Below are 24831 nucleotides of genomic sequence, written 5' to 3'. Positions count from 1 at the left end.
GGGTGACTGTACAGCCTTACCCATTTCATGGTTTCAGAGTCCTTTCATGGGTGTTCACTCCATAGGTAAGGCCGGACAGTGTATACTGTATGCCACCAACGCAATTATGCAGTCTGATATATCCACAGTTTGTCAAATTAATGAATTACTGTATTTTATGTAACATTCCAACCATGTTTAGTATTATCTAGTCCAAATATGGCATTATTCCACTATTTTTACCAGTTTCAAATCGGGGACTTTTATTTTGAAGGCGAACAGCAACTTGCATTATTGTGTCAAGCTTCACAGAGGTTTCTTCACCTAATACGTTAGTTTCTGTCAGAAAAGCGGTTCGCTTTGAGGACTGTCAACAAGGCTCTCCTGTGAGTAGTTAGCGATGTGCATTATTAATATGAAATCGAATATATGAATTATGTGGCCAGAATTTATTTTTATTTGAAGGGACTTTGTCATTGCCATAACTTTTGTCTCTGCGTTAGCCAGCTCAGTAACGTTGACATCAAGTTAGCTAGAATGTGTAGTTAAAGAAAAACAACAATAATACTAAGTTCACTGTTTGCATTTGAATAATTGTGCAGACATCAAACCATTTTGTCGTGTTTTCCACCCATTGAAGTGGATCGGCGTCCCGTTCCAGCTATTTTCCCTAGTACCAGGAAGTAAACTGGTGTTGCTGTTATGGATACCAGGATTTCCTAGTGCTGATCGATTAACCGAAATATCGATCATTTTTATTTTTTTACAAACAACTAATTGACCGTCATCGGTTCAATTATTTCAATTCCATTTATTTTTTTGTGTGTGTGAGCTCAATGCGCAGATTGCACAGCTCTGTAGAGGTAAATCGGATCCAGCTTGAACTGTGCGATGTAGTAGGGAGTTGCAGTTTCCAACAGGCCAATATTGTACATAGTTTAGCGCGTAAAACGTGGTAATTAACTTCAATGACCATTATGCATTGCCCCTCTACTTGTCCAGTCTTTAACGCTCACTATTGGCACAGCGTCGTCCTGGTTTGGCCGATGTAGGCCGTTATTGTAAATAGTATTGGTTTTAACTGACTTGCTTAGTTAAATAAAATACGGGGGAAAAGCGCGATCATAATGGGATATAAAGAGCAGCTGTTGCTTCCCAAGGCAAGGTATCTCCACCTGAAAATACATGATCTACAGTGCATTCAAAAGTATTTGGACCCCTTGACTTATCCACATTTTGTTACATTACAGACGTGTTTAAAATTTCATTCAATTGTTCCCCCGTCATCAATAATGAGAAAGCAAAAACAGGTATAGAAATTTCTGCTAATGTATTAAAAATACAACTGAAATATCACATTTATATAAGTATTCAGACCCTTTACTCAGTACTTTGTTGAAGTACCTTTGGCAGCGATTACAGCCTTGAGTCTTCTTCTATATGACGCTAATATTTGGGAGTCACCTCCCTGACCAAGGCCCTTCTCCCCAGATTGCTCAGTTTGGCCGGGCGGCCAGCTCTAGGAAGAGTCTTGGTGATTCTAAACTTCTTCCATAAATAATGATGGACGCCACTGTGTTCTTGGGGACCTTCAATGCTGCAGAAATGTTTTGGTACCCTTCCCCAGATCTGTCTCAACACAACCCTGTCTCTGAGCTCTACAATTCCTTCGTCCTCATGGCTTGGTTGTTGCTCTGACATGCACTGCCAACTGTGGGACCTTATATAGACAGGTGTGTGCACCTTTCCAAATCATGTCCAATCAATTGAATTGACCACAGATGGACTCCAATCAAGTTGTAGAAACATCTCAAGGATGATCAATGGAAACAGGATGCACCTGAGCTCAATGTTGAGTCTCATAGCAAAGGGTCTGAAGCTATTTTTTTTTATTTTTTTTTTTAAACATTTGCAAACATTTCTCAAATCTTGTTTTCGCTTTGTCATTATTGGGTGTAGATTGATGAGGATTTTTATTTAATTGAATCCATTTTAGAATAAGGCTGTAATGTAACTAAATGTGGAAAAAGGGAAGGGGGTCTGAATACTTTTCCGAATGCGCTGTAAGCGATTGATAGTTTGGTTTTCAGCGGTCATTAAAAGTACGTCTTATTTACATTGAAGAACTACTAAAATAGAGATTTTGTCAGACAGCAGCAGCTGACTTGGAAGGAAATAATAAAGTCATCAAATAAAACAAATATTTGATTAAAGTGATGTGAATAACTGATGGTTAATGAGTGATCAGCAGTCATGAGCAGTCACTACCATCATGGGACTTGTATTAGTACTTTTATTCTGTGTTACAGCATTCAACCCACATAATGTACAGTGTATTTAATGTTCAAAACAAAACAAAACAAATATATATATATATAAAATCGAAAACGAAAACTGTGATTTAAAAAAATTAAATGTAATCATAGAACCGACCTCAAAAAACCCTAATCGCTAAACACTAGGATTTCCTTAAAGCAGTGGCAATTAAAATTAATGCTCGATACCTGACTGTCTCCCAACTTTCCCCCCAACGCTCCAGCTTTGAAGAGGGGTGATAGCCAAAACCTAAAAGAATAGAGGAGAGAGGAATACCAAACAACTGCATACAATACCAATACCCCCATCCAAGATGAGGCGAACCAGCCGCGGAGGGGGCGAGACCGCTCCTCCCCGTCAGAACGGTGTGCCCGGGGGTAAAGGGGACGGCAGGGCAGCGGAGCGTGGGGATGCAGCAGCAGCCGGCGGTGATGATGATGAGGCCGGGTGCAGCCCAGCAGACATGCAGGATGAGGACAATGATCCGGCGCGGAGGAGAGAGATCAGGAGCAAGTACAGGGACCTCATCAACTCTGTTCAACGTGAGTAGTGGATACGAGGGTCTGCTAAATGACTCAAATGTAAAGGCAATGAAATGGTAATGTAGAGGTAATGTAGTGGGAACTATTAAGATAATGGTAAGGTAATGTAATTTAAAGGTAATGTAGTGCGAACTGTTAAAATAATGTAACGTAATGTAACAGTAATTTAAAGGTAATGTGTGGGAACTGTTAAGATAATGTTAAGGTAATGCAGTGGGAACTGTTAAGATAATGTTAAGGTTATGTAACAGTAATTTAAAGGTAATGTAGTGGGAACTGTTAAGATAATGTTAAGGCAATGCAGTGGGAACTGTTAAGATAATGTTAAGGTAATGTAGTGGGACCTGGTAAGATAATGTTAAGGTAATGTAGTGGGAACTGTTAAGATAATGTTAAGGTAATGTAACGGTAATGTTAAGGTAATGTAACAGTAATGTTAAGGTAATGTAGTGGGAACTGTTAAGATAATGTTAAGGTGATGTAGTGGGAACTGTTAAGATAATGTTAAGGTTATTTAACAGTAATGTAAAGGTAATGTAGTGGGAACTGTTAAGATAATGTTAAGGTTATGTAACAGTAATGTAAAGGTAATGTAGTGTGAACTGTTAAGATAATGTTAAGGTTATGTAACAGTAATGTTAAGGTAATGTAGTGGGAACTGTTAAGATAATGTTAAGGTTATGTAACAGTAATGTAAAGGTAATGTAGTGGGAACTGTTAAGATAATTTTAAGGTTATGTAACAGTAATGTTAAAGGTAATGTGTGTGAACTGTTAAGATAATGTTAAGGTAATGCAGTGAGAACTGTTAAGATAATGTTAAGGTTATGTAACAGTAATTTAAAGGTAATGTAGTGGGAACTGTTAAGATAATGTTAAGGTTATGTAACAGTAATGTAAAGGTAATGTAGTGGGAACTGTTAAGATAATGTTAAGGTTATGTAACAGTAATGTAAAGATAATGTAGTGGGAACTGTTAAGATAATGTTAAGGTTATGTAACAGTAATGTAAAGGTAATGTAGTGGGAACTGTCTGGGAATGGTGTCCATGGGCCATGAGTTCCCGATTCTCCAGTCTTTTCCCAAAGTGTTCACTTGTCTTGTATTCTCCCCGTTGTGGATGTAAAAGTATTGGATTGGTGTAAAAGCATTAGCTGGAGGGAATTACCCAAAACATGTACATCCGTGACGGGGCGTGTGCAAGTGCCAATTTCGAGAGAAGTGTGTTAAACCTCCCAGGTATCTGGACACCTGTCAAGGTAAAGGTCCGGTATGACCAAATTCACATAGAAATGTGAGTTATAGATTGTCTAGCTTGTACACCTGTTGAAAATGAAATGACTTTCACAGTGGTTTAGATTGTATAATGATTCTCTACATTGCTTGTTTTGCCGCAATGCTATTTATCCTGAACAAAAATATAAACGCACCATGTTAAGTGTAGGTTTCATGAGCTGAAATAAAATATGAAATAAAACATGTTGTGCATACATTTGTTTCCATCCCTGTGAAAAGCATTTATCCTTTGGTAATATAATCCATCCACCTGACAGGTGTGGCACATCAAGAAGCTGATTAAACAGCACGGCTCCCAAGTGGGTGGGCCTAAGCCCTCCCAGCCCCAACAGTGACTGTGCCCCTGCCCAGTCATGTGAAATCCATAGATTAGGGTCTAGTTCATTTATTTCAATTGACTGATTTCCTCATGAACTGTAACTCACTAAGCGGCTTCCACCCGGTTACGTAACCCTGCACCTTAGAGGCTGCTGCCCCATATACAGAGACATGGAATCACTGGTCACTTTAATAATGTTTACATACTGCTTTACTCATCTCATATGTACATACTGTATTCTATTCTACTGTATTCTATTCTACTGTATTCTATTCTACTGTATTCTATTCTACTGTATTCTATTCTACTGTATCCTATTCTACTGTATTCTATTCTACTGTATTCTATTCTACTGTATTCTATTCTACTGTATATTTATATATTCCTTACTTCCATTATTTTACTTTTAGATTTCTGTGTATTCTTGTGTATTGTTAGATATTACTGCTCTGTTGGAACTAGGAACACAAGCATTTCGCTACACCCGCAATAACATCTGTTAAACATGTGTATGTGACCAATAACATTTGATTAGATTTGAACTCAGTAAAATCGTTGAAATTGTTGCGTTTTATATATATATTTTGGTTCAAACGTGATAGAACCTCAGCAACGTGGAAATTGATTTCAATGATTTGTCCCAGTTGTACCTTGATCTTTTACCTTCTCTGTTTTTCCCAGAGAACAGAGAGGACATGTTGAGTCCCACCAACAACAAACTGACAGACGTGTTGGAGGAGGCTAACAAACTGTTTGCAGAAGGTAGGATAGGATCTGTCAAATTCTTTGCATTGCATCCTTACCTTGAAATCATAGTCAGATAGGCAAAAGTAGGGGGGGGGGTAGCTCTCACCAATCTAGTAATGTCTGAGTGAGTGATTATTACAAGGAAGGAAGGAAGTCGTTTTAAAGTTGTTAATATCTCAATCTAATATCCTCACTCTTTTCTTTGTCTTCACCCTCATGTTTTGTCCTCTCTCAGTCCGTCAGGCCCGCGAAGCAGCTCTCGACGCTCAGCTCCTGGTGCTGGCTACAGACCTGGGGAAGGAGAAGGCCAGCCAGCTACACGCTGAGGGATCAGCCTTCGATCCCTCAGCCTTCGCCGAACACCTGGTAAGTAGGAGGGAGGATGGGACTGGGAGGAAGTGGAGGTAGAGGAGGAGAGGGAGATGGGGAAGGAGAAAGGGAAGGAGAGGGAAGTAGGGAAGGAGGAGGAGGGCAAGGAGAGAGAGGAGGGCAAGGAGAGAGAGGAGGGCAAGGAGAAGATTGTGGGAGGTGGTGAAGGCTAACGTTTATCAGATTGCTAACTCTTTATCCTTTGTGTTCTTATTGGTCCACCCAGTTGTCGTTCATGGGTTTGAATCGCCTGGAGGATGAAGATGAGGAGGAGGAGGAGGGTGGTGGTGCGAGCGGTGGCTACCTCCCCCAGGACGCGTGGCAGAGAGTAGCTAATAGAGCTCAACGCTGCTTCAGGACTGCTCCCTCCTTTCACTACATGTGAGTAGAGGAGAGAAGAAGGAGGGCTAATAGTCAGCATGTTTGAGGGGATCAGTTGAATCGCTAATATTAAATAATGATATTTGGGAAGCAGGGTGATTTGTAACGTTCTAGATCAGGGATTCGGTACAGTCTGTTTGCAATGTAGTCCAACGCAGACTTCATCCACCTCACTTCATCCACCTCACTTCATCCACCTCACCAGACATCATCCTCCAACTCTTTGGGGGCAAAGGTGACCACTCACCAAATATGCGCAGAGAAAATGTTATACTGAACAAAAAATATAAACGCAACATGCAACAATTTCATAGATTTTACTTCATTACAGTTCAGGAAATCAGGAAATCTGTGAATTTAAATAAATAAATTAGGCCCTAATCTATGGATTTCACGATTGGAAATACAGATAAGCATTTGTTGGTCACAGATACCTTAAAAAAAATGGGCCTCGGTATTTCTTCACTGTATTTCTTTTGCATTCAAATTGCCATCTATAAAATACAATTGCGTTCGTTGTGCCTGCCCCACACCATAACCCCACCACCATGGGGCACTCTGTTCACAACGTTGACATCAGTAACCACCATAACCCCACCACCACCATGGGGCACTCTGTTCACAACGTTGACATCAGTAAACACCATAACCCCACCACCACTCTGTTCACAACGTTGACATCAGTAACCACCATAACCCCACCACCACCATGGGGCACTCTGTTCACAACGTTGACATCAGTAAACACCATAACCCCACCACCACTCTGTTCACAACGTTGACATCAGCAAACACCATAACCCCACCACCACCACTCTGTTCACAACGTTGACATCAGTAACCACCATAACCCCACCACCACTCTGTTCACAACGTTGACATCAGCAAACACCATAACCCCACCACCACTCTGTTCACAACGTTGACATCAGTAACCACCATAACCCCACCACCACCACTCTGTTCACAACGTTGACATCAGTAACCACCATAACCCCACCACCACCACTCTGTTCACAACGTTGACATCAGTAACCACCATAACCCCACCACCACCACTCTGTTCACAACGTTGACATCAGTAAACACCATAACCCCTCCACCATGGGGCACTCTGTTCACAACGTTGACATCAGTAAACACCATAACCCCTCCACCATGGGGCCCTCTGTTCACAACGTTGACATAAGTAAACACCATAACCCCACCACCACTCTGTTCACAACGTTGACATCAGCAAACACCATAACCCCACCACCACCATGGGGCACTCTGTTCACAACATTGACATCATTAAACACCATAACCCCTCCACCACTCTGTTCACAACATTGACATCATTAAACACCATAACCCCACCACCACCATGGGGCACTCTGTTCACAACGTTGACATCAGTAAACACCATAACCCCACCACCACCATGGGGAACTCTGTTCACAACGTTGACATCATTAAACACCATAACCCCTCCACCATGGGGCACTCTGTTCACAACGTTGACATCAGCAAACACCATAACCCCACCACCACCATGGGGCACTCTGTTCACAACGTTGACATCAGCAAACCGCTCGCCCACATGACGCCATACAGTTGGACATAATTGCAAATTCTCTAAAACGATGTTGGAGGTGGCTTATGGTAGAGAAATGAACATTCAATTATCTGGCAACATCTCTATGGACATTCCTGCAGTCAGCATGCCAATTGCACGCCCCCTCAAAACTTGAGACATCTGTGGCATTGTGTTGTGTGACAAAACTGCACATGTTAGAGTGGCCTTTTGTTGTCCCCAGGACAAGGTGCACCTGTGTAATGATCATGCTGTTTAATCAGCTTCTTGGTGTGATACACCTGTCAGGTCGATGGATTATCTTGTCAAATGAGAAATGCTCACTAACAGGGATGTAAACAAATGTGCACAAAATTTGAGAGAAATAAGCTTTTTGTGCGCACGGAACATTTCTGGGATCTTTTATTTCAGCTCATGAAACATGGGACCAACACTTCACATGTTGCGTTTATATTTAGTTTAGTGCGTAAAAGTCTCTGACTGTCCCTGTGTGTCTCCACCAGGATGGGATCGTTCCTGGCTGAGTTGCCTCCGCCTCGCCAGAGGGTAGAGAGACAGAGGAAAGTTCCCGGGAGGGAGGCCAAGAGGATCATGCCCACTCAGGTCTCCGGCTTTAACACTGACCCCAACCTGACTGAACTGTAGGAGTCTCCCCCTTTTTCATACTGTTATTTGACCCCAACCTGACTGAACTGTAGGAGTCTCCCCCTTTTTCATACTGTTATTTGACCCCAACCTGACTGAACTGTAGGAGTCTCCCCCTTTTTCATACTGTTATTTGACCCCAACCTGACTGAACTGTAGGAGTCTCCCCCTTTTTCATACTGTTATTTGACCCCAACCTGACTGAACTGTAGGAGTCTCCCCCTTTTTCATACTGTTATTTGACCCCAACCTGACTGAACTGTAGGAGTCTCCCCCTTTTTCATACTGTTATTTGACCCCAACCTGACTGAACTGTAGGAGTCTCCCCCTTTTTCATACTGTTATTTGACCCCAACCTGACTGAACTGTAGGAGTCTCCCCCTTTTTCATACTGTTATTTGACCCCAACCTGACTGAACTGTAGGAGTCTCCCCCTTTTTCATACTGTTATTTGACCCCAACCTGACTGAACTGTAGGAGTCTCCCCCTTTTTCATACTGTTATTTGACCCCAACCTGACTGAACTGTAGGAGTCTCCCCCTTTTTCATACTGTTATTTGACCCCAACCTGACTGAACTGTAGGAGTCTCCCCCTTTTTCATACTGTTATTTGACCTCAACCTGTATTGTCACATTGTGTTTTCAAGGTTCCAGGGAGAGAAATGAAGCTAGCCCGCTAGCCTGAGGCTAGTACCGTTCAGACCGTGCTAGTAGAACATGTCTCATAGCTCTGATCTTAGACCTGAGATCTACTAACCTGGCTGGCCAGTACACAAAATCCTTAAGTTCCAGCAATTCTAGTTGATGACCAGCCCAGCCCAGTACAGTTTGGCTTGGCTTGGCTTGGCTTGGCTCTCTGTTTTACATAAAGTTGCTCTGGGCTTTGATAAGGAGATCAGCCTGAATGTACAGTAACAGTCAAAGGTTAGGACACACCAACACATTCCAGGGTTTTTCTTTATTTTTTAAAACAATTTTCTACATTGTAGAATAATAGTGAAGACATACAACGATGAAATAACACATATGGAATCATGTAGTAACCAAAACAAAGTGTTAAACAAATTAAAATATATTTTATATTTGAGATTCTTTATTAAAGTAGCCAACCTTTGCCTTGATGACAGCTTTGCACACGCTTGGCATTCTCTCAACCAGTTTCATGAGGTAGTCACCTGGAATGTATTTCAATTAACAGGTGTGACTTGTTAAAGGTTCATTTGTGGAATTTCATTCCTTCTTAATGCGTTTGAGCCAATCAGTTGTGTTGTGACAAGGTAGGGGTGGTATACAGAAGATAGCCTTATTTTGTAGAAGACCAAGTCCATATTACGGCAAGAACAGCTCAAATAAGCAAAGAGAAACAACAGTCCATCATTACTTTAAGACTTGAAGGTCAGTCAATAAGGAACATTCCAAGAACGTTTCTTCAAGTGCAGTCGCAGAAACCATCAAGCGCTACGATGAAACGGGCTCTCATGAGGACCGCCACAAGAAAGGAAGACCCTGAGTTACCTCTGCTGCAGAGGATAAGTTCATTACAGTTAACTGCACCTCAGATTGGGGGGAAAGAGGGAAAAGGGGGATACCTCCGTAGTTGTCCAACTGAATGTGTTCAATTGAAATGTGTCTTCCGCATTTAACCCAACCCGTCTGAATCAGAAAGCTGCCTTAATCGAATGCAGTCCAAATCAATTCTTCACAGAGTTCAATCATTAGTTAACTGCACCTCAGATTGCAGTTCAAGTAACAGACATCTCAACATCAACTGTTCAGAGGAGACTGCGTGAATGAGGCATTCATTTTTTATTTTTTATTTTTATTTCACCTTTATTTAACCAGGTAGGCTAGTTGAGAACACCTTTATTTAACCAGGTAGGCCAGTTGAGAACAAGTTGTCATTTACAATTGTGACCTGGCCAAGATAAAGCATAGCAGTGTGAACAGACAACACAGAGTTACACATGGAGTAAACAATTAACAAGTCAATAACACAGTAGAAAAAAGAGAGTCTATATACATTGTGTGCAAAAGGCATGAGGAGGTAGGTGAAAAATTACAATTTTGCAGATTAACACTGGAGTGATAAATGATCAGATGGTCATGTACAGGTAGAGATATTGGTGTGCAAAAGAGCAGAAAAGTAAATAAATAAAAACAGTATGGGGATGAGGTAGGTAAAATTGGGTGGGCTATTTACCGATAGACTATGTACAGCTGCAGCGATCGGTTAGCTGCTCAGATAGCAGATGTTTGAAGTTGGTGAGGGAGATAAAAGTCTCCAACTTCAGCGATTTTTGCAATTCGTTCCAGTCACAGGCAGCAGAGAACTGGAACGAAAGGCGGCCAAATGAGGTGTTGGCTTTAGGGATGATCAGTGAGATACACCTGCTGGAGCACGTGCTACGGGTGGGAGTTGCCATCGTGACCAGTGAACTGAGATAAGGCGGAGCTTTACCTAGCATGGACTTGTAGATGACCTGGAGCCAGTGGGTCTGGCGACGAATATGTAGCGAGGGCCAGCCGACTAGAGCATACAGGTCGCAGTGGTGGGTGGTATAAGGTGCTTTAGTAACAAAACGGATGGCACTGTGATAAACTGCATCCAGTTTGCTGAGTAGAGTGTTGGAAGCTATTTTGTAGATGACATCGCCAAAGTCGAGGATCGGTAGGATAGTCAGTTTTACTAGGGTAAGTTTGGCGGCGTGACTGAAGGAGGCTTTGTTGCGGAATAGAAAGCCGACTCTAGATTTGATTTTAGATTGGAGATGTTTGATATGAGTCTGGAAGGAGAGTTTACAGTCTAGCCAGACACCTAGGTACTTATAGATTTCCACATATTCTAGGTCGGAACCATCCAGGGTTGGTGATGCTAGTCGGGCGTGCGGGTGCAGGCAGCAAACGGTTGAAAAGCATGCATTTGGTTTTACTAGCGTTTAAGAGCAGTTGGAGGCCACGGAAGGAGTGTTGTATGGCATTGAAGCTCGTTTGGAGGTTAGATAGCACAGTGTCCAAGGACGGGCCGGAAGTATACAGAATGGTGTCGTCTGCGTAGAGGTGGATCAGGGACTCGCCCGCAGCAAGAGCAACATCATTGATATATACAGAGAAAAGAGTCGGCCCGAGAATTGAACCCTGTCGCACCCCCATAGAGACTGCCAGAGGACCGGACAGCATGCCCTCCGATTTGACACACTGAACTCTGTCTGCAAAGTAGTTGGTGAACCAGGCAAGGCAGTCATCAGAAAAACCGAGGCTACTTAGTCTGCCGATAAGAATATGGTGATTGACAGTCGAAAGCCTTGGCCAGGTCGATGAAGACGGCTGCACAGTACTGTTTTTTATCGATGGCGGTTATGATATCGTTTAGTACCTTGAGCGTGGTTCCGACCGTGAAGCATGGAGGAGGAGGTGTGATGGTGTAGGGGTGCTTTGCTGGTGACAGTCAGTGATTTATTTAGAATTCAAGGCACACTTAACCAGCATTCTGCAATGATACACCATCCCATCTGGTTTGCGCTTAGTGGGACTATCATTTGTTTTTCAACAGGACAATGACCCAACACACCTCCAGGCTGTGTAAGGGATATTTGACCAAGAAGGAGAGTGGTGGAGTGCTGCATCAGATTACCTGGCATCCACAATCACCTAACCTCAACCCAATTGAGATGGTTTGGGATGAGTTGGACTGCAGTGAAGGAAAAGCAGCCAACATTCTTGAATATGTAGGAACTCCTTCAAGAATGTTGGAAAAGCATTCCAGGTGAAGCTGGTTGAGAGAATGCCAAGAGTGTGTAAAGTTGTCATCAAGGCAAAGGGTGGCTACTTTGAAGAATCTATAATCTAAAATATATTTTGATTTGTTTAACACTTTTTTGGTAACTACATGATTCCATATGTGTTATTTCATAGTTGTGATGTCTTCACTATTATTCTACAGTGTAGAAAATGGTAAAATAATTGAAAAAACCCTGGAATGAGAAGGTGTGTCCAAACTTTTGACTTGTACTGTATGTGTTTAATATTTCTGCCACAATGGGGACTGTGTTTCTCTTTTGAAAAATATATTTATTTGTATTTAAAAAATATATAAAATAAATTACCCCCTTTTTCTCCCCAATTTCATGGTATCTAATTGTTAGTAGTTACTATCTTGTCTCATCGCTACAACTCCCGTACGGGCTCGGGAAAGACGAAGGTCGAGAGCCATGCGTCCTCTGATACACAACCCAACCAAGCCGCACTGCTTCTTAACACAGCGTGCATCCAACCTGGAAGCCAGCTGCACCAATGTGTCGGAGGAAACACCGTGCACTGCGCCCGGCCCGCCACAGGAGTCGCTAGTGCGCGATGAGATAAGGATATCCCTACCGGCCAAACCCTCTCTAACCCGGACGACTGCCAATTGTGCGTCGCCCCATGGACCTCCCGGTCGCGGCCAGCTGCGACAGAGCCTGAGCTCGAAGCCAGAGTCTCTGGTGGCACAGCTAGCACTGCGATGTAGTGCCTTCGACCACTGCGCCACCCGGAAGGCCCCTGAAAAATATTTTGTATCTCAACGAGACTAAATTAAGTAAATTAATAAATATTTGATGTTATTGTCTGTTCCAGTTGAGGAGGATGGAGGAGTCTCACCAGGAAGCTACAGAGAAGGAGGTAGAGAGGATTCTGGGATACCTGCAGGGCTACTTCAATGAGGACCGTGAGTCATGACTGTTGTCTAATAATAATACATTATATTTAAATAGCGGTTTTCAAGGACTGTCTCTTTACAATTGTATAAAGGAAAACACAAGACAACAGAACTAAACAGAAAGGAATGAAAAAAGATTAAACAGATTAGGACTCAAGGAAAAGAAAGGTTGTGACGTCTGACTCTGACTATGACTTTAGCTATGACTCGGACTCCAGCTATGACTCTAGCTATGACTCTGACTATGACTAGCTATGACTCGGACTCTAGCTATGACTCTAGCTATGACTCTGGCTCTGACTCTAGCTATGACTCTGACTCTAGCTATGACTCTGGCTCTGACTCTAGCTATGACTCTGGCTCTGACTCTAGCTATGACTCTGACTTTAGCTATGACTCTGGCTCTGACTCTAGCTATGACTCTGGCTCTGACTCTAGATATGACTCTGACTAGCTATGACTCTGACTCTAGCTACAACTGACTCTCGCTATGACTCTAGTTATGACTCTGTCTATGACTCTGGCTCTGACTCTAGCTATGACTCTGACTCTAGCTACGACTCTGACTCTGGCTCTGACTCTGACTCTGGCTCTGACTCTAGCTATGACTCGGACTCTGACTCTGACTATGACTCTAGCTATGACTCTGGCTATGACTCTAGCTATGACTCTGACTCTAGCTACGACTCTGACTCTGACTAGCTATGACTCTGACTATGACTCTAGCTACGACTCTGACTCTAGCTCTGACTCTGTCTGAAACATTACCAGCAAATTCTTGATTCTTCTCATCCTTCATTCTTCAATGCTTTGCCTCCTGCTTGAAACTAATTGTCGGAGGAGGTCAGAGGGGCAGGACCTTGGATCCTCTACTCCAGGTATTCCCAAACTGTGGTAGGGTGCGTGCAAATGGGGGTACGCCAAATAAAAAATGTGATTCACATTTATTTATTTATTTTTTACAAAAAAACTAACATTTTCAAACAGTACATTTATATTTTCAACAGGACTACACATTTGGGTGAGTTTTTTTTCTCTCTCCTGCATAGCCTCGTTTCACTGCCAAAAATAAAATGAAACCATCCAGTGTTCAGCGAAATAACAACACAATGTCAAATACAGGAAGCCTAGTCACATAATGAACATCCAATCACATTAACCGTTACTCATCCAATCACATTAACCGTTACTCATCCAATCACATTAACCGTTACTCATCCAATCACATTAACCGTTACTCATCCAATCCCATTAAGCGTTACTCATCCAATCATATTAACCGTTGCTCATCCAATCACATTAACCGTTACTCATCCAATCACATTAACCGATACTCATCCAATCACATTAACCGTTACTCATCCAATCACATTAACCGATACTCATCCAATCACATTAACCGTTACTCATCCAATCACATTAACCGTTACTCATCCAATCACATTAAGCGTTACTCATCCAATCACATTAACCGATACTCTCTCACAGGAAACCTTCACTTTTGCGCAGACATTTAGAAACTAAACATGACAATGTGAAAAATAAGACACAGGAGTTTGAGTGAGAATAGACTGTCGAGTAGTAAGACATGTATAAAAGCAACAGATACCATTAATAAGAATGTTCTAGAAGCATCTTATATGGTGAGCTACCGAGGGGCTAGGACAGGCAAGCCCCATACTATTGTGGAGGAGTGTCTAGGACAGACAAGACCCATACTATTGTGGAGGAGTGGCGAGGACAGACAAGACCCATACTATTGTGGAGGAGTGGCGAGGACAGACAAGACCCATACTATTGTGGAGGAGTGGCTAGGACAGACAAGACCCATACTATTGTGGAGGAGTGGCTAGGCCAGACAAGACCCATACTATTGTGGAGGAGTGGCTAGGACAGGCAAGACCCATACTATTGTGGAGGAGTGGCTAGGACAGACAAGACCCATACTATTGTGGAGGAGTGGCTAGGACAGACAAGACCCATACTATTGTGGAGGTGTGGCGAGGACAGACAAGACCCATACTATTGTGGAGGTGTGGCGAGGACAGACAAGACCCATACTATTGTGGAGGAGTGGCTAGGACAGACAAGACCCATACTATTGTGGAGGTGTGGCTAGGACAGACAAGACCCATACTATTGTGGAGGTGTGGCTAGGACAGACAAGACCCATACTATTGTGGAGGTGTGGCTAGGACAGACAAGACCCATACTATTGTAGAGGACTAAATTCTTCCTGCTGCCGTGGATATGGCTGGGACAATGCTGGGGGAAAAGGACAAAAAACTACACAAACAATGACTTCATCAAACAACACTGTTTCCTGATGCATCAGGGACATGGCAGGAGATGCTTTGAAACCATTTCTGATTCGCATACAAGCCAGTGAATTCTATGCGTTACAGCTGGATGAGTCAACAGACGTGGAGGGCCTGGCACAGATCCTGGTATATGTCCGTTACAGCTGGATGAGTCAACAGGCCTGGCACAGCTCCTGGTATATGTCCGTTACAGCTGGATGAGTCAACAGGCCTGGCACAGCTCCTGGTATATGTCTGTTACAGCTGGATGAGTCAACAGGCCTGGCACAGCTCCTGGTATATGCGTTACAGCTGGATGAGTCAACAGACGTGGTGGGCCTGGCTCAGCTCCTGGTATATGTCCGTTACGTTTATGGGGGGTCAATTAAGGAAGACATCCTCTTCTGCAAACCACTGGAAACCAGGACAACAGGAGAGGATATTTCTAAAGTACTGGACAGCTTTGTGACATCAAATGGACTTTGGTGGTCAAGATGTGTTGGTGTCTGTACTGATGGCACAAAAGCCATGACAGGGAGACATAGTGGAGTGGTAACACGCGTGCAAGCAGTTGCTCCCCACGCCACTTGGGTACACTGCAGCATCCACCAAGAGGCTCTTGCTGCCAAGGGAATGCCTGACAGGTTGAAAGATGTTTTGGACACTACAGTGAAAATGGTTAACTTTGCTAAAGCAAGGCCCCTGAACTCTCGTATATTTTTTACATTATGCACTGATATGGGCAGCGACCATGTAACACTTTTACAACACACAGAAGTGTGCTGGTTATCAAGGGGCAAAATATTGACACGTTTTTTGAATTGAGAGACGAGCTTAAAGTTCTCTTTACTGACCATAATTTTCACTTGTCTGACCGCTTGATGATGACGAGTTTCTCACAGGACTGGCCTATCTGGGTGATGTTTTTTCTCATCTGAATGATCTGACTCTAGGATAACAGGGACTCTCCGCAACTATATTCAATGTGCGGGACAAAATTTTGGCAACACACAGGTCTTTCCATCACTGTATGATTTTTTTGTTGTCTGCAAATGAACTCAAGCTTACGGACAATGTCAGATGGCAAAAGTGTTACAAAATATGTTGAATGAACTTTGTTGTAGACGTTAAATGATTTGATATTAGTTGGTTAAAGAGCTATGTGTCATGTGGCTCTTGTATCTCCAGCCACATCTCCCATCTCCTACTATGAGTTTGTCATAGACCCCACCTCCTTCTCCCGCTCTGTGGAGAACATCTTCCACACCTCCTTCCTGGTCAGGGTGAGTGGGTACATGTTGGATACTTCAGATCAATATATCGGCACCTTTTTTTACATGATTCACTATTTATTGTAAAATAACTTTTAATTGTGTATTTGTTTGATTCACAACTGCACAGGACCGAAGGAAAAAATGTGTAATCAAAACTGATACTTAGATGTAAAAATGAATTTGGTTGGAGATAAGGGATTCTTGTTTGTATTATTTATCTTAGGTGCCACCAGGTGCCACCAGGGCACATTGACATTGAATTCAACCAGTTTTTAAAAATAAACAAAAGGAACATTCTACTCCACTGCACTCTATTGTAAAGTGCAAGGGTGACAGTATATTGACTGCATCTGTAGGTACTACCTACCGCAGTACCTACCGGGGCGACAGTGTAGCCTAGTGGTTAGAGCGTTGGACTCGTAACCGAAAGGTTGCAAGTTCAAACCCCCGAGCTGACAAGATACAGATCTGTCGTTCTGCCCCTGAACAAGGCAGTTAACCCACTGTTCCTAGACCAGTTAACCCACTGTTCCTAGACCAGTTAACCCACTGTTCCTAGACCAGTTAACCCACTGTTCCTAGACCAGTTAACCCACTGTTCCTAGGCCGTCGTTGAACATAAGAATATAAACATTTAAAAAATATGTCCCTACGTAGATATGAAAAGACGACGCTCCTGAAGCTTGTTGTCTGTAGGTAGTAGCTAGCTACCGTAGATATGAAAAGATGACTCCCCTGAAGCTTGTTGTCTGTAGGTAGTAGCTAGCTACCGTAGATATGAAAAGATGACTCCCCTGAAGCTTGTTGTCTGTAGGTAGTAGCTAGCTACCGTAGATATGAAAAGATGACTCCCCTGAAGCTTGTTGTCTGTAGGTACTAGCTAGCTACCGTAGATATGAAAAGATGACTCCCCTGAAGCTTGTTGTCTGTAGGTAGTAGCTAGCTACCGTAGATATGAAAAGATGACTCCCCTGAAGCTTGTTGTCTGTAGGTAGTAGCTAGCTACCGTAGATATGAAAAGATGACTCCCCTGAAGCTTGTTGTCTGTAACTAGCTACCGTAGATATGTGTCTGTAGGTAGTAGCTAGCTAGCTACCAGACGACTGCCGTAAAGCTTGTGGATGGCGTGCAGCCTAACAAACAACACCGTTGTGTTCACGGGAGTCTCGTATTTCTAAGGTGGTGACTTATTAGTGTGTATATTATTTTTGTCCGGATCTTCTCATGTCCGCTGTCGCAAGTCCCATCTTATGGAATAGAAGCAAACTTTATATCAGCGGGAAAAAGGGGGGATTGAGCTGCTACAAGAAACACAGGTTACGTACGTAACCGCGGTTACGCGTGCTATTGCATCACTCCAATATGGTATCCTTCCGCACAGGTAGGATACACACGTCAGTCGCGTCTACCGGGCAGTGCTGCGGTCGAATCCAATTAGTGGATTCGGCTATTTTCAGCCACACACATTGCTGACAGGTGTATAAAATCGAGCACATAGCCATGCAATCTCCATAGACAACTATTGGCAGTAGAATGACGTTACTGACTTTCAGTTTGTCAAATGTCTGCCCTGCTAGAGCTGCCCCCGGTCAACTGTTAGTGACGTTATTGTGAAGTGGAAACATCTAGGAGCAACAACGGCTCAGCCGTGAAGTGGTAGGACACACAAGCTCTAAGAATGGGACCGACGAGTGCTGAAGAATGTAAAAAATGATCCGAACTACTGAGTTCCAAACTGCCTCAGGAAGCAACGTCAGCAACAATAACTGTTTGTCTGGAGCTTCATGAAATGGGTTTCCGTGGCTGAGCAGCCGCACACAAGCCTAAGATCACCATGCGCAATGACAAGCGTCGTCTGGAGTGGTGTAAAGCTTCCCGCCATTGGACTCTGGAGCAGTGGAAACACGTTCTCTGGAGTGATGAATCACGCTTCACCATCTGGCAGTCTGACAGACAAATCTGGGTTTGGCGGATGCCAGGAGATCACTACCTGCCCCAATGCATAGTGCAAACGGTAAAGTTTGGTGGATAAAGAATAATGGTCTGAGGCTGTTTTTCATTGGTTCGGGCTAGGCCCCTTAGTTCCAGTGAAGGGAAATCTTAACGCTACAGCATACAATGACATTCTAGATGATTCTGTGCTTCCAACTTTAAGGCAACAGTTTGAGGAAGGACCTTTCCTGTTTCAGCATGACAATGCCCCCGAATGAACACAAAGCGAGGTCCATACAGAAATGGTTTGTTGAGATCAGTGTGAAAGACTTGACTGTCCCGCACAGAGCCCTGACCTCAACCCCATCGAACACCTTTGGGATGAATTGGAACACCGACTGCGAGCCAGGCCTTAATCGCCCAACATCAGCGCCCGACCTCACTAATGCTCCTGTGGCTGAATGGAAGCAAGTCCCCCTGCAGCAATGTTCCACTATCTAGTGCATAGCCTTCCCAGAAGAGTGGAGGCTGTTATAGCAGCAATGTCCCAACATCTAGTGGAAAGTCTTCCCAGAAGAGTGGAAGCTGTTATAGCAGCAATGTTCCATCATCTAGTGGAAAGCCTTCCCAGAAGAGTGGAGGCTATTATAGCAGCAATGTTCCAACATCTAGTGGAAAGCCTTCCCAGAAGATTGGAGGCTGGTATAGCAGTAATGTTCCAACATCTAGTGGAAAGCCTTCCCAGAAGATTGGAGGAGGCTGTTTTCACAGCAAAATGGGGGGACCAACTCCATATTAATTCCCATGATTATAGAATGAGCCGGTCGGCGAGCAGGTTTCCACATACTTTTGGTCATGTAGTGTATTATTCTACCTATGATAGGAGGTAACACTTCTCCTGTCTCTTCTCTTATTGGTGGATTATGATGGCGTTTGTCAGGATGGTGTGGCGAGGATGTACCTGGACCACGATAAACTTCCTTGTATCGGTGAGAAAACAACCCATGATATGTTTAGCTGGTTTTGGAGATCATTCTTCACTGGGCTTTACTGTTGCTGTTCTTCTTGGGTCATTCATGTTATCTTGTGGGTTCCGGTCCGTCTGTGTGTGTGTGTGTGTGTGTGCGTGTCTGTGTGTGTGTGTGTGTGTCTGTGTGTGTCTGTGTGTGTCTCTGTGTCTCTGTGTGTGTGTGTGTGTGTGTGTGTGTGTGTGTGTGTGTGTGTGTGTGTGTGTGTGTGTGTGTGTGTGTGTGTGTGTGTGTGTGTGTGTGTGTGTGTGTGTGTGTGTGTGTGTGTGTGTGTGTGTGTGTGCGAGAGACAGCTCCTGTAGAAGAAGGGGAGGTGGAGGCTGGTGGAACATCCAGCAGACAGCAGTGTGTCATCTCTATCAGCCCCGAGAGTTGGAAGGTACACACACACATAAATACTACAGATACACACACATACTACACATACTAGTGTCATACTAGTGTCTATACAGGTACATAACACAGAGTCTATACGGGTACATAACACAGAGTCTATACGGGTACATAACACAGAGTATATACGGGTACATAACACAGAGTATATACAGGTACATAACACAGAGTCTATACAGGTACATAACACAGAGTCTATACAGGTACATAACACAGAGTCATAACACAGAGTCTATACAGGTACATAACACAGAGTCTATACAGGTACATAACACAGAGTCATACCACATAGTCTATACAGGTACATAACACAGAGTCTATACAGGTACATAACACAGAGTCTATACAGGTACATAACACATAGTCTATACAGGTACATAACACAGAGTCATAACACAGAGTCTATGCAGGTACATAACACAGAGTCATACCACAGAGTCTATACAGGTACATAACACAGAGTCTATACAGGTACATAACACAGAGTCTATACAGGTACATAACACATAGTCTATACAGGTACATAACACAGAGTCTATACAGGTACATAACACAGAGTCTATACAGGTACATAACACAGAGTCTATACAGGCACATAACACAATCTATACAGGTACATAACACAGAGTCTATACAGGTACATAACACAGAGTATATACAGGTACAAAACACAGAGTCTATACAGGTACATAACACATAGTCTATACAGGTACATAACACAGAGTCTATACAGGTACATAACACAGAGTCTATACAGGTACATAACACCGAGTCTATACAGGCACATAACACAATCTATACAGGTACATAACACAGAGGCTATACAGGTACATAACACAGAGTCTATACAGGTACATAACACAGAGTCTATACAGGCACATAACACAATCTATACAGGTACATAACACAGAGTCTATACAGGTACATAACACAGAGTCTGTACAGGTACATAACACAGAGTCTATACAGGTACATAACACAGAGTCTATACAGGTACATAACACAGAGTCTATACAGGTACATACCACAGAGTCTATATGGGTACATAACACAGAGTCTATATGGGTACATAACACAGAGTCTATACGGGTACATAACACAGAGTCTATACAGGTACATAACACAGAGTCATAACACAGAGTATATACAGGTACATAACACAGAGTCTATACAGGTACATAACACAGAGTCTATACGGGTACATAACACAGAGTATATACGGGTACATAACACAGAGTCATAACACATAGTATATACAAGTACATAACACAGAGTCTATACAGGTACATAACACAGAGTCATACCACAGAGTCTATACAGGTACATAACACAGAGTCTATACGGGTACATAACACAGAGTCTAAACGGGTACATAACACAGAGTCTATGCGGGTACATAACACAGAGTCATAACACAGAGTCTATACAGGTACATAACACAGAGTCTATACGGGTATATAACACAGAGTCTATACGGGTATATAACACAGAGTCTATACGGGTACATAACACAGTCTATACGGGTACATAACACAGATTCATAACACATAGTCTATACGGGTACATAACACAGAGTCATAACACATAGCCTGTACGGGCTTATAACACAGAGTCTATACAGGTACATAACACAGAGTCTGTACAGGTACATAACACAGCGTCTATACAGGTACATAACACAGAGTCTGTACAGGTACATAACATAGAGTCTATACAGGTACATAACACAGAGTCTATACAGATACATAACACAGAGTCATAACACAGAGTCTATACAGGTACATAACACAGAGTCTATACGGGTATATAACACAGAGTCTATACGGGTATATAACACAGAGTCTATACAGGTACATAACATAGAGTCTATACAGGTACATAACACAGTCTATACGGGTACATAACACAGAGTCATAACACATAGTCTATATGGGTACATAACACAGAGTCTATACAGGTACATAACACAGAGTCTATACAGGTACATAACACAGAGTCATAACACATAGTCTATATGGGTACATAACACAGAGTCTATACGGGTATATAACACAGAGTCTATACGGGTATATAACACAGAGTCTATACGGGTATATAACACAGAGTCTATACAGGTACATAACATAGAGTCTATACAGGTACATAACATAGAGTCTATACAGGTACATAACACAGTCTATACGGGTACATAACACAGTCTATACGGGTACATAACACAGAGTCATAACACATAGTCTATATGGGTACATAACACAGAGTCTATACAGGTACATAACACAGAGTCTATACAGGTACATAACACAGAGTCTGTACAGGTACATAACATAGAGTCTATACGGGTACATAACACAGAGTCTATACAGGTACATAACACAGAGTCATAACACAGAGTCTATACAGGTACATAACACAGAGTCTATACGGGTATATAACACAGAGTCTATACGGGTATATAACACAGAGTCTATACAGGTACATAACATAGAGTCTATACAGGTACATAACACAGTCTATACGGGTACATAACACAGAGTCATAACACATAGTCTATATGGGTACATAACACAGAGTCTATACAGGTACATAACACAGAGTCTATACAGGTACATAACACAGAGTCATAACACATAGTCTATATGGGTACATAACACAGAGTCTATACGGGTATATAACACAGAGTCTATACGGGTATATAACACAGAGTCTATACGGGTATATAACACAGAGTCTATACAGGTACATAACACAGTCTATACGGGTACATAACACAGAGTCATAACACATAGTCTATATGGGTACATAACACAGAGTCTATACAGGTACATAACACAGAGTCATAACACAGAGTATATACAGGTACATAACACAGAGTCATAACACAGAGTCTATACGGGAGTTGATTGTAATTGTTGTTGTTGTTGATGATGTATCACAGTGCTGAACTGTGTTTTCTTCTGTTCTGAGTTGGTTGTTGTTGATGTTTTCTTCTGTCTCTCTCTGTAGGAGATAATTGAGGTCTTTAGTATCAGCGAGCCTCTGATCCACCCTCCCAGCACACAGCACACAGAATGATACGGCTCCTTTTTTAAAACATCATCATCTTATCGACTTGAACTCTAACTGTAAATATTTGTTTTCTATAAATAGTACAGTTTTTAAATTCATGACATTTATTTGATTAAAAAGAGAGAACCGAACTCAGCGATTCGTTGTTGTTTTTTTTACTTCAAGGAAGAGAAGAAAGCTTGTATATCCACGTGACTGGTGTAGATTGCCTCTGCGTTGTGTTTTTGATCGGACTTACCATTAACCATAGGATCAGGGTTGGTGATATTGTATTCTCTGATAATGAAACATCTTCTATGAACAAATGTCGTGCTGCCTTTATACTCAAAGTGTTTTGTCCTATATTGGAATTTAATGTTTAATCCCCCGTCCCCCGCAGGAGGCCTTTTGCTAGGCCGTCATTTTAAATAAGAATTTGTTCTTAAATGACTTGCCTAGTTAAATAAAGGTTAAATATATTAAAAATTCTGCAAATACACCCCACCCACCCCCCATTAAAAATATATATTAACAATAAAACAGGACATGATAGCCATGCTAGCCCAATGACGACATGTAGCCTACAGTAGAAAGTGAAGTAGCTAGCTAGCTAGCATGTACAGCATTCAATAATGCAAAAGGTCCATAAAAGTGTATAAATGACTGATATTTAAAGATATTACGGTATACTGATGGGAGACCATTCCACTCCACTGTCAGTGACCCTATACACCCAGTAGAAATGTTTGAACATACAGGATTGATTCACAGTAACCTACCTCTTCCACATAGACTAGAATGGTGTAATTCGCTGTCCGTTGGGATTCCAACCGCCGATAAACCCCATAGAAAAGGAATCTGTCTTTTTGTCCCTGAGCATGGCAGTTAACCCACTGTTCCCTGGGCGCCGATGACGTGGAAGTTGATTAAGGCAGCCCCCCCATCCCCCCACCCCCACCTTTCGACCCACATTTGAATCGCATAGACCAGATATTCCCAAACTGGGTACGTGTAATGCCATCGGGGGTACACCAAATAAAAATGTGATTAACTTTTTTTTTAATATATATATTTTCACATTTTCAAACAGTACATTTATATTTTCCAACAGGACTACACATTTGGGTGAGGTTTTTTTCTATCTCCTGTATAGCCTCGTTTCACTGCCAAAAATAAAATGAAACCATCTAGTGTTCAGCGAAATAACAACACAATGTCAAAATACAGGAAGCCTAGTCACATAATGAACATCCAATCACATTAACCGTTACTCATCCAATCACATTAATCGTTGCTCATCCAATCACATTAACCGTTACTCATCCAATCACATTAACCGTTACTCATCCAATCACATTAACCGTTACTCATCCAATCACATTAACCGATACTCATCCAATCACATTAACCGTTACTCTCTCACAGGAAACCTTCACTCTTGCGCAGACATTTAGAAACTAAACATGACAATTTGAAAAATAAGACACAGTAGTTTTTTGAGTGAGAATAAAGACAACTTTCGAGTAGTAAGACATGTATAAAAGCAACAGATACCATTAATAAGAAGGTTCTAGAAGCATCTTATATGGTGAGCTACCGAGGGGCTAGGACAGGCAAGCCCCATACTATTGTGGAGGAGTGGCTAGGACAGACAAGACCCATACTATTGTAGAGGAGTGGCTAGGACAGACAAGACCCATACTATTGTAGAGGAGTGGCTAGGACAGACAAGACCCATACTATTGTGGAGGAGTGGCTAGGACAGACAAGCCCCATACTATTGTGGAGGAGTTGCTAGGACAGACAAGACCCATACTATTGTGGAGGAGTGGCTAGGACAGACAAGACCCATACTATTGTGGAGGAGGGGCTAGGACAGACAAGACCCATACTATTGTGGAGGAGTGGCTAGGACAGACAAGACCCATACTATTGTGGAGGAGTGGCTAGGACAGACAAGACCCATACTATTGTGGAGGAGTGGCTAGGACAGGCAA

The 24831-nt window shown here is 42.5% G+C and overlaps 1 protein-coding gene across 1 annotated transcript; it reads left to right on the top strand.

Moving 5' to 3' along the window:
- Positions 1-287: 287 nt before the first annotated feature.
- Positions 288-22983, top strand: LOC139375743 (non-structural maintenance of chromosomes element 4 homolog A-like). The gene is made up of 11 exons (XM_071117557.1): positions 288-365; positions 2519-2837; positions 5133-5213; positions 5434-5564; positions 5794-5948; positions 8028-8127; positions 12781-12871; positions 16351-16445; positions 19309-19357; positions 19690-19775; positions 22793-22983. The coding sequence occupies exons 2-11, from the start codon at positions 2609-2611 to the stop codon at positions 22859-22861; spliced, it is 1086 nt and encodes a 361-aa protein (XP_070973658.1). The 5' UTR covers positions 288-365; positions 2519-2608; the 3' UTR covers positions 22862-22983.
- The last annotated feature ends 1848 nt before the right edge of the window (positions 22984-24831 follow it).

This window comes from Oncorhynchus clarkii, chromosome 20 (assembly GCF_045791955.1).
Source record: "Oncorhynchus clarkii lewisi isolate Uvic-CL-2024 chromosome 20, UVic_Ocla_1.0, whole genome shotgun sequence".
Taxonomy (NCBI): Eukaryota; Metazoa; Chordata; class Actinopteri; order Salmoniformes; family Salmonidae; genus Oncorhynchus; species Oncorhynchus clarkii.
The sequence above is the reverse complement of the archived record's forward strand: the minus strand, read 5'-3'. Positions and strand labels throughout refer to the sequence as shown.

Coding starts and splice junctions, on each gene's coding strand:
- LOC139375743 (XM_071117557.1), top strand. CDS start 2,609: ATGAGGCGAACCAGCCGCGGAGGGGGCGAGACCGCTCCTCCCCGTCAG. Junction 12,872..16,350: donor GGGCTACTTCAATGAGGACC/GTGAGTCATGAC, acceptor TTGTATCTCCAG/CCACATCTCCCATCTCCTAC. Junction 19,776..22,792: donor TCAGCCCCGAGAGTTGGAAG/GTACACACACAC, acceptor CTCTCTCTGTAG/GAGATAATTGAGGTCTTTAG.